This window comes from Clavelina lepadiformis, chromosome 9 (assembly GCF_947623445.1).
Source record: "Clavelina lepadiformis chromosome 9, kaClaLepa1.1, whole genome shotgun sequence".
Classification (NCBI taxonomy): Eukaryota; Metazoa; Chordata; class Ascidiacea; order Aplousobranchia; family Clavelinidae; genus Clavelina; species Clavelina lepadiformis.
Window position 1 is genome coordinate 4523411 of NC_135248.1, and position 15149 is coordinate 4538559.

Genomic DNA, 15149 nt, shown 5'->3' on the forward strand with positions numbered 1-15149 from the left:
TTACCTTCATATAATAGCTTCGGTTTTTAGTGAATCCGGTTTATTACCAATAGGATTGCTATAAATTTTTTCCCGCAACACTGTATTCAATTTCAAATATTATTCATTGAAAAAATTTCAAGTGATCTAGCAACACCGCATCCAAAAGAATTTCCGAAAAAGTTTTTAGTTTCCTACAGAAGGAAATGTATTATGTTATACTGTAGATTCAAAAGTGAATGTCGTTATGAGAAGTAATTTTATTTGCCAATATAATTAATTACGAAATGCGAATGACAAAAGCTTTTGTTTTATTAGAATGCTATCCAAACACTTATTTTTTAATTATAAGAAAGTGTTTTCTTTTTCCTGTAATTAAACTCTGCCTGATTAGTTATTTCTGATATCTTCAGCAGAAGCGGTTAATGCGATTACTCTTCATTGCTGGATCCGCTATCAGTGCTACCTCCTCTGCCTTCGACATTACAAAATGGAGGCGCCCATCCGGGAGCGCAATGGCAGTGACCGAGGTTGTTGCAAACCTATAATGTAGAAACGGGTGAATGGAATATTTTTGTATTTTGTAGGCTACAAAGCAGCTTACCCCGTGACCATTGCAGCGAGAGGTACAAGAAGACGGTGACATCGGCAAGCAGTACCCATCGCCACAAATCTGTGAAAAATAGAAAAAGCGGGGCCTGTAGCCTATGTACCGAAAATGTTAATAAGTGGCTTCGCAATATTTTAATATGAGAACAGAATAATTTAGAGGCAGAACTAATATTGAGCAACTAAATAAAGCATCTTCAAAAAAGAATGTAGGCTACCTTTCCCGATCCACACATCGTTCCATTTTTTACTAAGCCAGGATGAATCACATCGTCTGGTGCATCGTTGGATGCAACAGTGAAACATTTTACGACCTCGTTTCCGACAATTATTCTATTGCGAAATGCATAACTAAACTGCGGGTCAACTGGCCGACGATTGCCCCCATCACACTGCAGTTTTCCACACATAGAATGCCTAATCGAAGAAAATTACACTTTAGCGTCTAATATAAAATAGTATTTGGAGAAGTTACTTTTGAACGTAAGTATATATATGTACATAAGAAACCAGTAACTGTGACAATACAAAACATAGCTTATAACAACAATAATATAACTAACTCTGTAGTGCAACTTCTATAATTTCTCTTTTTGTCATGACCACAATTTCCATTGCGGTTTCCTAATTTGTTGACGGCGATATAACAAACTTCTTCACTACTATGGCTTCCTGCATTACAAACAAATGCAAATACTGTAGCTCTGAAATCGCAGTTTTAACTTATGTAACAAATACATGTGTACTGTCAATAATAATATGTAATGTCCTTGGACTTTGATAACGTCACAAAAGTAAATTTAACAAACGCGCAACATCAAAATCATGGCATACTAATAACATTGTTGTGAGATGTCCATGATAAAACCGACCTTCTCCCCATATTTCCTGGCATTGGGTGTCGCGAGTGAGACACACGCCGTCATAGCAGGACGCGTTACCGTTGTTGCCTGCACAAGAAGTGCCGTCTTCTACGTACAAGTTTTGGGGACACTGCAAAAGCATGGCAAAAACATATCAGGACGTATCAGATTGTTGACGCATGTGTTGATATATTTGCCTTGGCAGATGTGGTATAGTTGAACTATTGCTTACTTTTCCTGAGAAGCCTGTACAATATTCCTCCAAATCGCACTGTGAATCTTCTATATTTCGACACCTTGCGCCAGCGCTGGCAAAGCGACAGTTAACACAGCATTCTCCAGTGGAGCATTCGGCGCCAGTAATCAACTGACAAGTTGTTGCGTTACAACAAGAACTATTGAGTAATAAGGAATTTTGTTCTGGTAATTTATTGGCTTGGTTTTAGTTAGGCTGTTGTAAGTCGTACGAAAATCGTTTTATAGGGAAAATTGTTCATAAATTACAGAATGTATTCACTGTGGTCGACTTGGAAGACACTATCTGATAACTACAATCTGTATTATACTATATCTTTTTATTTAGTATAGTAGGCCTACTTTGTGAACATTTTGTTAGGAGCCTGAGTACAACAGAAGGGTCTCTTGTATTTTTGCACTTCGATTGAAAATAAGAGGATGAAGTAATAGAAAAGAAATTATGACGTTACACAGTAATTCTTCAATACTTGATCCCGATATTTGAGTGCAAAAGCAAAAGAGACCCCAAAAGAGGTGATGTTTACTCATCCAACAGGCACTTTAAACTTTCTTTTACATTGGAAACGTGAAGTAATATGATGACAGAAACATTGAGCACCCTACTTTTCACAAAATCCCAACTGACCACAATCGCAATTTTCACCATCTTCTACAACTCCATTGCCACAATTAGAAATTGCAGAAGCATGGCTGCAGTCCGTCGATGCCCAGCCAGGATCACAATGGCAGTTGCCGAGGTTTGTGCAAATCTGTGGTATAAGTTTATTGGTATTGACTGGTGATATACATCACGTTATTTTTCTCACTCCACCTTTTATCAGAGTAATGCTGCGTTAATGGTAATTTGGAACATCTTCAAATTTAGAATATTCCCAAGCTAACTGAACCAACATTACATACGTCAAATTAAACTTACACCATGACCACTGCAATCTGATGGGCAGGATGAAACTGAAATTGGTACGCATCTTCTCTTTTTACATATCTGGAAATTAGTTTGACGTCAACGCATGAAACACTGATTTGAAACACCAAGCCCTACCTTTCCAGTGGCACACAGTGATCCATCCAATAATAAACCGAAATTTTCATTAGCATTATCAGTTTCATCAGGGGCGACTGTGTAACATTTTTTGCTCCCACTTCTTAGGTTTAGTTCATTTCTGAAAACGTACTTTGCCTTCATTGACACTGGAGAGGAAATGTTTCCTTGGCATGCCAGCTTCCCACATTTAGCATCTCTGAAATAGAGTAAAAATGGTAATCCTTTAACTAGGTAAGTTAGAAAACGTTTGGTATGGCAAGTTAAAGTGGTTATGAGATGCATTTGACTAATGCAGTTAATAACTGTAGTAAGGAAGAAGGATACTAGTTGCCAATAAGTTAAAAGAATGTTGTTCATGTACTCACTCTTTTTTGCATGCTATGTATTCTCCAAGTTCATCACGTCCACAGTTACCATTATTGTTTCCTAAGATATTTAGAAACCTATAGCATGTATCAACGCTTCCTTCGGCCTCTGTGGTAAAGTTTAAACAACAAATCAGTGCACACAAATTCAGTTCCTACCAGCCAGAGTTTGTCAGTAGAACACTGTTAAAGTAATGCATCACTTTTTTTAGTTGTGAAGCTAATAAATAACTTGATGAAATAAGTAGCATCACCATTGCTGGAGCCTTTTTAGTAGTGGCTGCCTACCTCTGATACAAGCATTGCTTGCTTATCTTACTGACTTTCCAAGTAAATAAAAACGTTAAAGTCTACATGCAATATATTTTTATCTTTGAAGAATGCAGACATGTGGTACATGACTTTTTTCAACGGAATAAAGAAATGTCAGAAACAATTTTCTGGCAAAATATCCAGAAAACCTATAATGAAACAAAGTTTTACAAATTTGTCAAGTCGAGTAAAGTGTGACTTTCAAATTTGGAGAAAAACACAAAGGAAATGAACTTAATGAAATAATTTTGATATGTTTTAATGCAGTTTATGATGTAAAAGTCATACCTTCACCCCAAATAGTTTGGCATTGTGCATCATGTGAAATGCACTTTGCCTCATAACATGTTCCACTACCAACAAGGCATGGCTGGCCATTTGCTATGTAAGCATCTTCAGGGCACTGCAAAAATACTCCAATTTTTTGCAGATATTTTGACGGTAATGTCAATATTTTATATCTCTTATAACACTTTTAACTCTGGATCATGATATATCAAATATGTTGCATTTTTACTTTGTAAAACAGTGCAATGTCACTTAAACGGGATAGCAGGCATTTTTTGAACTGAGTACAATATTCAGTGTTCGTCAAATTATTATCCTACAGCTCAGCTGCTTTACTCACTTTAGCTGAATTACCTGAGCAATGCTCAGTTATGTCACAAGACTGGTCTGCTGCAGGTCGACATTGAACCCCACGTCTGGCATACTGACAGTTTGCACAACATGCCTCTACATCACATATCGCTCCTGGCAGAAACTTACAGGTTGAGGGATTGCAGCAATTACTAATCATGAAGATTTTGCATTGTAAGTTTACATAGATTGAATCTCACTACAGCAACAACAAGGTATAGGCATACCTTTCACATTCGTCAGGATGTCCACAGTCACATTCTTCTCTTTCTTCTACAATATGATTACCACATTCAGAATCACTGACACCTTGCATGCTACAATCAGGAGAAGCCCACCCTGGATCACAATGACAGTGTCCCAGATTAGTGCAATGCTGAAAATAGTTAATGTTCTGAAAAATCTGTCAACTGCTTGATGAAATCCGACATAAAAAAAATAAACCTAAAGGAAAATAGCAAATAAAAGACACGGATAAAAATTGAATCATGCAAGATTAGAATCAAACTTGAACATATGCAGCTGCTGCATATTTTAAATCATATACTATTTCAATAATATATTAACTTTCAAATAACACAATATTTACACAAACATAATACTGTATTTGAGTACTTAAGTGCAACAATGCTGACTTTAAGAATCACAGTAAAAATTCATATTATACTCACCCCATGGCCACTACAGTGTGACTTGCACTTGGATTTTGTAAATGGGATGCATTTTCCTTCCATACAAATCTAAATATGACCAGCAAATTTATTGTACTTCATTTGCATTAAGAGTAAAATTTGAGTGGTAAAAATAATTAAATTTTAGCCTTTTTAATTAAGGAACAACATGCCTTTCCTGTATCACAGAGTGTACCATCTTTTACTAAGCCATCATAATTAACATCAATTGCATAATCATCGGATGCGATTGCTTTGCATTCGAATTTTTTGGTTGGTGTAGCTAGAGTATTTATTAGAGCATAGCGATTCTGACCGACCAGTGGTAGTTTATTCCCCCCTTGACATAACAATTTACCACATTGCGTATTCCTAAATCAAATTTGTTTTAGATTAAGAAATGTTAATAAAAGTGTTTGTTTACACTAAGACAAAATACTAAGCAAACTACACACTACACTACACACTAAGAAAAATGATTGGCAGTAAATTAATTCTATTTGGTATAGTGAATCTCACTTTAGTGCAGTATACCTTAATGCAGATCTTTCTGCTGGGAGTGTATGTCAACACTCTAATTTAACTATTAAACGGGTGATTGCACACAACAATTATGTAAGTTAACCTTAAAAATGCATGTTAGTTTGTTGGACAAAAAGTTTAGGTTACAAAGAAATACGAAATGAAACAAAAATTTTCTGCTAACAGAAGTAATATCAAATATAAACTGAACAGCATTCAGGTCACACAATGCTTTAGGTTTTAGATGGGACAACATTAATTGGCCTATGAATAACTATTGTCCTGGAATCGATTGTATGGAGAAGTAGTGTGGTATGGTAAAATTCATGCACTTGATTTGTGACAAAAGAAATTATGTATCATACCATGCAGAAACCCTGGTTAAAGCAAATATGTAAATAGAGGTATGGTTAACTCATGAGTTACATAGCATAACTTAAGAAAAATAGTACTTGTGAGTTGAATTTTTTATCTTACTCGGGTGAACATTTAATATAGTCTCTGTTTTCATCCAAACCGCAATTACCATTTTGATTTCCCAACCGGTTGACAATTTTATAACAAGGTTCAACACTGTTTTTGCTTCCTAAAAGTGACAACGCAATGCACAAACTTTGTATGAATTAAGTTTACATACCTTCACTTTTGTTATTCATTTTATTTGGATATTTTTGTTTACTTATTATTGTTATTACTATGTACGTTTTTGCATTGCTACATATTTTTTATTAAAACAGTGATTGCAACTATGTTAATTCAAATTTATTGCTATTCTTACAAATTCAAGCAAAAAGCAAAATCAGCTACAATGATAGATTTTATGCTTTACCTTCTCCCCATTCCAGTTCACACTGTAAGTCATACGTAAGGCAAACACCATTGTAGCAAATAGCTGATTGCTCATTGCATAAAGTACCATCTTCAATGAAAGCATTCGTAGGACACTAGTAACACCATAAAGCATAAATTGCTATAGATTTGTAGCCAAAATACATCAGTACATACTACAGACAAAAAAGAAAACAATTTTTCACTTGTCAACATACATCTGCAGAGTTGCCAGTGCAATATTCAGCCACATCACAAGCAACATTACTTGCGACTCTACATTCAGTATTGGCGCTTACAAACTGACATTCAAAGCAACAAAGCCCAACATCACATTGTGCACCAGGAAGCAATTCACATGTGGTTGCATTGCAGCAATTACTGAAGAAAAATATAAAATTGTTAACAACTTTATATGTTTGTTAATTACATATGGAATTAGATGAAACTTTTTACAAAGATTGTTCTCAAAAAATATTTATTACAAGCATTACATGAATTTTTTTATTTTACAGCTTTTTACCTAACACAGTCATAGTCATGACCACAATCACACTCTTCTCCTTCTTCAACAATATCATTGCCACATTCTGAACCGAAGTGTATATGATTAGGTTCAGGAACATTTAAGAGACAACTGCCCAAGCCCAAATTTAAACTTGCTTCCAAGTACAACTTGCTGCACGTTGACCACTTAGCAGCTGGTGTAGCACTGGGAATGAAAGCACAAGTTTAATACGTTAATAAAAGCTATGAACCAATATATTATTTAAAACATTGTGGAAATGTAAGGAATATCACCTAATCATGAATATTGATTTGTGTCACTATACGAAAACATTGCTACATTGTGCAAGAATTTTGTTTTAAAGGTGTGTTGAGTAGTTAGTGTTTTTTTCTATTTTGCAAAAAATGATATATTTGACTCTGGCTGAATTTTGACAAGTTTTAGATTTAGTTTTAGAAATCGTGCAAGAAACAAGTCACGTCAAAGATTGAATGTTAAGGAACTTATGAATGTTGCATTATTGTATTTAATGTTCTAGAACAATATATTACGATGTTGACCCTTCCATAACACATGCTGTAGATGGACAAACACAATCTCTGGTGTCATGTAACATCCCAAGATTATGGCCAATCTCATGAGCAATTGTGGCACCGGTAAAAATGATATTGGAAAAAGTATCCTACAAATAAATAACAATACAGTTATAAGACCAACTGATAAAAAGGGAAGCTGTTTTGGTATACTTTGTGGTTAGGATACTAGTATTTGCAAATATGTAGCAGTAACCTGGCTAATCCCAGCAGATGTTGGTCCACACATAGATTTTGACACAGCCAAACCCAATGTTGTGCCATCTAAATCACCACCATAGACCAAATGATAGTTGTCGGCGTATCTCCATGGAGACCTGGGTGATTCTGATGACCTTTTTCTCTCGACATATTTAAGGAAATCATCAAGTACCTAATGTTTTTACAAAACATGTATGTTCATGGCAAGCAAGATCTTATTCAAAAATAAGCTTTGTTCTTTTAACATGTATGTCTTAAATTCCCAAGTTTAATAAACCATTAAGATTTGTTATATGATGTTTTTTGGCAAAAATACAAATGATTTTTAAAATAAATAGATAAAAAAATAGATTTTATTGCATTTAATTGTGAGAAGTCATTCTTATACAAACATAATGCTTAAAATAATCATTATCCAGAAGCACAGGAGTTAGAAAAAATATATATCTGATCGATCTGTAGAGCAATGAATCAAAGCTTGCCTCATCTGCATTTGTTTTAAGAGGTATTTGGTCAGTACCGTTCCAAATTTCCATGTGTGATAACACAATGCGAATGCCAAGGCCATGATAGAAAGCATCTGCTAGATTTACAAGTTGTTTAACGTGCGCTTCCAACTCAGCTTGATTTGAAAACTTCTGCGTCTGCATACATCAATTTAGTTAATTGATTGCTTAATTTATGTACATTATACAATCAATTACTGCTGAGATTTTAGAGCCTCTGGACTAGCTTTGCCGTTTTATTTAACAATCTTTCTTACAAACTTGATTGATGTGGTATTACATGTTGTTTATTAGGCTAACGATTTCATGCACTTTAATAGAGATGTTTCACCTCCTCACTATTAACTACTAAAAGCAGTTCAATGTACAACAGCTCGCTTCCAAGTGATCTTTTGAATCGCAACTGATTAGGATTTGGCATGGTGTTTCCTGGAAGAAAGTACAAAGCGCTATTATGGGTACCTTATGTTATAGCATTTGATATGATGCCAAAATATTTCAATGTCTTACCGATGATACCTTAGAAGTAATTTGTTAAAAACTGATATTTTACCTACCGCTGTACACGTTTTTATAGTAAAAAATTTAGTATCAAAAACAACTAGCTCAAGCAAAATCTATTTGCACAAAAAGTGTCTAACGAAAACAGAATCTAATTGTTTATAGTGATTGGAGCGGATATTCTTGAGAAACTAAACTGGAACCATAGTCCAATTTTTATGAACGTGGACCGAATCTGAACCTTTAGTTCCAGCTAGAATTGAACCTTTCTTGTCAGTGAACCCTGGTTAAATGTCGTACCTTCACTGAAAAGCTATTGAAAACGTGGTTCTCATTGTTACCAACTACGGTATACCAATTTTTAAATGTAAAAGCTAAGAAATAGTCATTGCTAATAAAATTCACTGCGGTAACGTGGTAGGCCTACTACTCCGACAATGCAGAGCGAAGTGAATTTTTATCTGGAATAAGTTATGTTATTTGAAACCAAAGCGAAAGAGAATGTGCAAGTTTGCTGAACCTGAACAAGGAACTGAGTAAATGCATCTAATCCAAATCCCAATCAGAGTAGAACTAGTAAAATGAACTCTTATAGAATTTAAACCAGAGATAAAACGTTTTCAACTATGCTTTGGCTCCCTAGTTTGAAGTATTGATAAAAATTATAGAGTCAATTACTACAAATACTAAACAAAATTTATGAAAAGTATAAGCTGAAATGATGCAACATGCCATTTTCTTTTTTCATAAATTGGTTAAGAACATGTAGTTCTTGATTTCCGCATGATCCCGCAGTTTTATTTTGCTTTAAGTCATTTGGGCGATACATAATGTGGTTGCTGTCTTTAAATTCGTCTCCAATATTGCCTGCAATTGGCTCAATAATAAGGAAGTCGTCTGGGAGAATTATACAGCCTCTGAAAGAAATAAATTTTTATTAGCCTAGACTCTAGAGCTATACGGCAATTAATCTAATTTTAAATTCATCTAGAAATTTGCACAATGCAGCAATGCTTTCTCTAATTGATACACTGCAACGCTGTTATGCAATCAGTTTGTCTTAGAATTACACAGCTTTAACTCTAGTAAAAAAGGTTTTGAATACTTTAGTCCATTGCATGTGCTCATTATAACCTGACTCCCTTCCACACCACGAACTTTTCCTTGATAGTAGCAGTGATTTTCCCTCTGCAAAATATCTCTCATATTTTACTGATAAAACATTATTACTTAATGTAAATAAAATTGTATACTGTCACAACAAAATATTATATGTTGTATACGTACTGATATTGCAGGGTTGTGAAAATTTGTATTTTCTGTGTCAGAAAAAGTTGTTGTTGAAAATGTTTTGGGTAAAAGTTGTTTATTTAGCGCAAGATCAAGAACATATTTCCTGCCTTCCACAGTGAAAGAAAAGTAAGCATTTTCTTTGTGATGGGTATCCTGAAAAAATGTTGTAGATCAGTCGTCCATCCAGACTAAATAAAAACATTTTACGTTATGTGTATTATATTGTTGTTAAAATTATAAGGTAATATATTTTGCTGCAAGCTGTTTAACCAACTAACCCAAGCCTACAATCCTACATAATGAAGACATTTTGTTAATATTTAGTTGCAACATACCGGTATGCACGAAGCAGTTACCAGCTAACAAATACACGAGATTGTTAAGTTTGCATTATTTATTGAAAAGGATAAAAATCCTTGCTTACAGTTTTCATTTTTGAGCCGATGTTTGAATATCTTCGCTCATGATTTTTATCTTCAAGCTGATGCACAAAGACCGTGTGGAAATTTTTTAATGAAGTCAACAAAGGATGTTGCACTGAGAGAAAAAGAATTAATTAAATATTTTATTTAATTGATTTTATTAAACAATATTTAATACGTTATTTAAAATGTATTTCAAGTAACAAATCATATCTTCATACATTTTGAGAATCTTGCTTTCATACTTAAAATACTGTTTTTTTTAGATTTTCCGTTTTTGGATAAAAAAACCTTGAGATCTATTTCACATTTTAACAAAACAAATAAATTAAACATAAGGAGATATACGTTATGATAATTTGCTGACCTTGTGCATGTGTTTCTTCCGCATTATTGTATGACATTTGTTGAGTCATACATACACCAAACATAGCCTGGCATGTCATGCAAATTATTGCAATGCCAACAATTGGCCCAATCATTTTGATAAACTGTTTCGATATCAAAAAGACAACAACTTATACGCTAGAAGGAAAATATAAATATTCAGACATGTAGGCACATGTTTTGATATTTACACAATGTTAAGTTTAGAAAATTACTTCAGAGCTATTACTGAAAAAAAAACAGGTTTAAACATAACGATGCTTTTACTTTCTTATTTTAAAAGAAATTTGTATTTACGCCAATTATAACAAGTATGTTAAAAGAAACGTAGACTACAGCATAGCTTAGATGACATTATTGGTCACAGAAAGTTCTTGTCTATAAACGAGATCTTATAACATTTTTTATCAAAAAAAGTTAGTGAGATATCGAATATGGCTATAGCTTATTAAAAGAACAGGCATCATTCAGTTTTAAAACAGAAAATGCTAATTGCGGAAGTAAAACTGCCTCGTAAACTTTTTGCATCCATCAAATAGACTGTAATATATTTACAAAAAGCAATAACGCCGGATTAATGACAGTTGCACTACAGTTACTACTAAACCGTGTGTACTTCTTTGCGCAGCAGGTAAAATAATAAAATCGAAACTATGCAATCAGTTCTGCAAAATCTTGTTTAGCCTTGACAGTATGTTTTAATTGCTTAAGTAAAACACAAATTCTTCGAAATTATTTGCATATGATCGCATAGGCTTAATTGTTACTACCGGTACCAACTTTTGGGTTACGTAATGAATTTAAGCTAATTATTGTGCATATTAATCCAATTCTATTGATAATTATCTTTAAATAAGCTGACTGGAAAACAGAATATGAATCAAACCATACGTAGAGTAAATGAATACTTATCTAACTTACTTAAGTAATTTTTTAAACTAAACTCTTTTTAAAGTACTCAAATCCAATTACCTTTCAATTTCGCGTTACCCTGCGCTTCATTTTTCTTCGTCAAATTACTTCCTGCGCTATTTTTAGACGGTCCCCTGCAAAATGCCAGCATCACCTGGCGTTGTGGTAAATGCAGCAAAAAGTAACATTCTTAGACACGTAAATCCGTTTTGCTGAAGATAGCCGTTGAGAAATATAATCATGTACGTACTAACAAATATAATAAGGCCTACCGCTATTAATTTTATGATTATTTATTAGCCGACCTCCACCAGAGCTCAATAAGGTTATATTTTGGTCGTTGTCGTTGTTGCCTAATTCAAAAAATCATGGGAAGTGTCGGATAGAATTTTAGATTAAGTTGCAAACTGGTCAGAGAAAAAACGATTAAATTTTAGAAATGATCGATATTAGCGTTTTGAGCCAGGACTTCGTATACCGCTGGGTATCGATCAAGAGTTCCAATCATTGTGAGTGAGGCAAGCAAACGGCTCCACCACAACCGTTTGGTGCCAGCAAAGATTAATACCACAAATGAAAAGACATTTCAATCGAAGTTTGATGAAAGCATGTTTATCTTTGACAATGTCGTTTTCTAATTTATTCAATGTATTTTAAACACGTATTTTAAATGTTTTTAAACGTAGGCTATAGAAAACTCCTTAACTTTCTGCTTACATAGCTGAAATCGAAACGTTGTACAAGGGAGTTGACGTAGGCCAATATGTCTAACTAGTTCCTGTAAATCAAAAACTAAATAACAATGTCCATAAACACCACATTGAAGGCATGTTCTCGTTTGAACGAAATCCCGACTAGACTAAATGCTGAAAGTTTAAAACCCTGTTAAGACTCAAAGGAAATCTGCAAAATCCCGGACTACTAAAAACACAAATATTAATCGGGGTTATTATCAAAATAGGAATTTTGTTATTTGGGAGTTTTTGTATTGTATTTTATTTTATATTTTTTATAGGCCTACCTACATTCGTTGTTTTTCTGACTTGACCATTTCGGCATAGTGTCAATTAGAAAAAAAGTATTCACTATAGAAAGTGCAAACTGCTTTATATAAGCGTTTGGAATTCACATTTTTATCGATTGTGGCAGCTTTTTCCTACAACAATGCAAACCTGGTAAGCAACTACTGAAAGAAGAAATAAGCATAAAGAACAGCTATATCTATATAAAACGTAGCACATTTAAGCCATTATATCTATCACATTAATCATTAAAGCAAACATTACTTTTGTTAGTAAAGTTAGATATTCTCTGCTCATAGAAGTGGATCATCAGACCACAAATAACAACATTTAAATCAGCATGGTTGTATTCACTGACTTTCTTTACCATTTTTAAATGGTACAAAAACCAAATGAATGATAATTAGGCTACATCTAAAGAAGAGCATAAGTGTAAAAACCAAACCAATTGTCACATTTGTCAAAAGCCAATAACAGAAGGTTAGACAGAAGTTCGTGATCATTTTCACTCGACTGGAAAATTTAGACGAGCTGCTCATTAAGCCGGTAATCTTAAATTTCTAAATTTATTCTTATTGTGTTTCATATTTGTCGATGCTACGATGCACATTTATGTACGAATGCTACATTTTCAGAAAGAAATATAAGCTGTAACGTTTTTCAAATAATGAAGAAAAGTAAGTATTATAACGTTGCAAACAAAGCAACAAGTGCAAGAAACATAATTTATTAGCAATGTACAAGAACTAACATGTTTCGGACATGAACATATGTCCTTCATCGTAGTAGGAAACAGACGTAAATGTTAAAATCAAAGTTGTGTAAATATTTATAACGACTCCATTTACGGATGTAGCTTCAAGGAAAAAGGACACGAAATTTAGAGCTTACAGACAAGACGATGCAGTAAACGGTAATAATAGGGGCTAAGGCATTGTTCAAAATAACAGGCTGTGGTGGTAGTAGACGTTGCGAAAGGCAAGGTGCAAAATAAACAGCATTGACTAATCGAGTAACGATGGAGATTGTGAAACACAGGTAATTATTGGCGTGGGACAGTCAGATCAATTATTAAGAATTATTAACTTTTAATAAAAACTAAAAACGATAAACCATTGTCGTAAGCTTGTTTATTAAGGATTGGATTCAATTGCTTATAAAAAGTGCTTCGTGAAACTTGCATTCATAATCTGTTTTGTATTTGTGTAAAACTTAGGTTAGTTTTCCGCGTGATTTAATTTAATGCACGATGGGCAATTCTTAATATAGTTTTTGATCACGGATTTGCCTGCTCGATCTAAGCGCGTATGCTTTAATGCTCTAATTTAATGCGTTCAGTCTTACCAATGTTAGTACAGCTCACATCATGCGAGCATGTATATTGCGGCACACCACGTTTGACAGACGGACGGTCTTTAACCTTCTAAACAATACATTATTTGGAGAAACAATGAACAATACTCGTCAACGAGTTAACATTCAACTAGACCAAAAACAGAAAGCAGAAAAGTTAGCTGCTGAACCAAAATTTGAATATTTTACCATTTTTGATGATAACTTGTTTGCTGAACATATGAAAGAGAACTAAATTGTATTTTAATAAAACAGTGTAACCTATTTGGGAATGTGTATTTTACAGCTTGCAAAAACACGTCTGATTAACGTCTTAACGACATCTAACTTAGTCTAAGCCTAGTCCTCAGCAACTATATACAGTTTTATTAGGCGTGAAATGTTTATTGCGAGTGATGATATATGAATCTCATGACTCATGAGGTCGTTGTCTACTTTTCTTACCCACAGATTTAATTGTTCACCTCGACGACTTATTGTCTGATGACTAGCTTCAATTAGCAGTGATCAATATTATAATGACTCGTTTTCCACTGCTATATTATATGACTATATGTGAAGATGACAATAAAGTTGTTTATATCTTAACACTGAACTTATTGAAATAGACTTCAACAATGGTTATATAGGAATGACAACTGTATATACTGATAATATTGAAGTTTCCTTGAACAATTACATTTAGACAAAGCATTAGCACAGCAACAGCATAAAGACGTCCATGGTATAGGGTTGATCTTAGTAGAAAGAATGCATTGAACAGCTGTTCATAACTCACACAAGACACAACTTCAAACGGAAAACAAAAAGTTATCGGTACGCAATGTTATCTATCATTGACGTAATGTTTGGTAAAGCAGACGTCTGAAAATAAGAATTCTATATTATATTCGATTTGTATATTATAATATCCCTTTATTATCACAGGCGTAACATCCTTTAACTGAAGGTAACAGCAGTAACAAAATATATTGCAGATACAAAGAATATTTTGGCCGATAATGGTACCTGCTTCCGATTGCGGATGGGCCGATAAGTACCGAAAACCAAATAGATTCGCCGAATATCGCCTGTGCAGAAGATTCTGGCGAACACGAATACTAAAAAATGCAAACCCGAATCATCATTACTTATAAATTTGTCGACTTTGGTAAATAATGATGATCGATTTTGCTGGCTTAGCTAAACTACAGTCAACATTTCTGCTGAAGGTCAATCACTTAAGAATTTTGCTTATCGTATCGTCATTTGGTCATTAATTTTTAGCAATTTCATCACGTTACAAGTAAGATTTGGCAACTTTTTGGTGAAATTTTATCATTTGGTGATGATATGAATCTATTCAGGATTCGTTCATGTC

The 15149-nt window shown here is 33.9% G+C and overlaps 1 protein-coding gene across 2 annotated transcripts; it reads right to left on the reverse strand.

Moving 5' to 3' along the window:
* Positions 1 to 219: 219 nt before the first annotated feature.
* Positions 220 to 10640, reverse strand: LOC143471228 (uncharacterized). Of its 2 annotated transcripts, none has more exons than XM_076969631.1 (28): positions 10483 to 10640; positions 10118 to 10230; positions 9688 to 9846; positions 9506 to 9588; positions 9133 to 9317; positions 8231 to 8328; positions 7876 to 8037; positions 7389 to 7565; positions 7151 to 7281; positions 6615 to 6803; positions 6310 to 6472; positions 6093 to 6207; positions 5741 to 5849; positions 4915 to 5113; positions 4742 to 4810; positions 4298 to 4446; positions 4060 to 4222; positions 3720 to 3834; positions 3120 to 3228; positions 2752 to 2950; positions 2626 to 2694; positions 2313 to 2458; positions 1684 to 1846; positions 1461 to 1581; positions 1152 to 1260; positions 807 to 1005; positions 584 to 652; positions 220 to 521 (listed from the first exon to the last, which is right to left on the reverse strand). In XM_076969631.1, exons 1-28 carry the CDS (start codon positions 10595 to 10597, stop codon positions 411 to 413), a joined length of 3789 nt encoding a protein of 1262 aa, XP_076825746.1. In that variant the 5' UTR covers positions 10598 to 10640; the 3' UTR covers positions 220 to 410. The 2 variants fall into 2 exon arrangements, with proteins under 2 accessions (XP_076825746.1, XP_076825747.1); XM_076969632.1 differs by having other exon boundaries at positions 9688 to 9881; positions 10483 to 10501.
* Positions 10641 to 15149: the final 4509 nt, after the last annotated feature.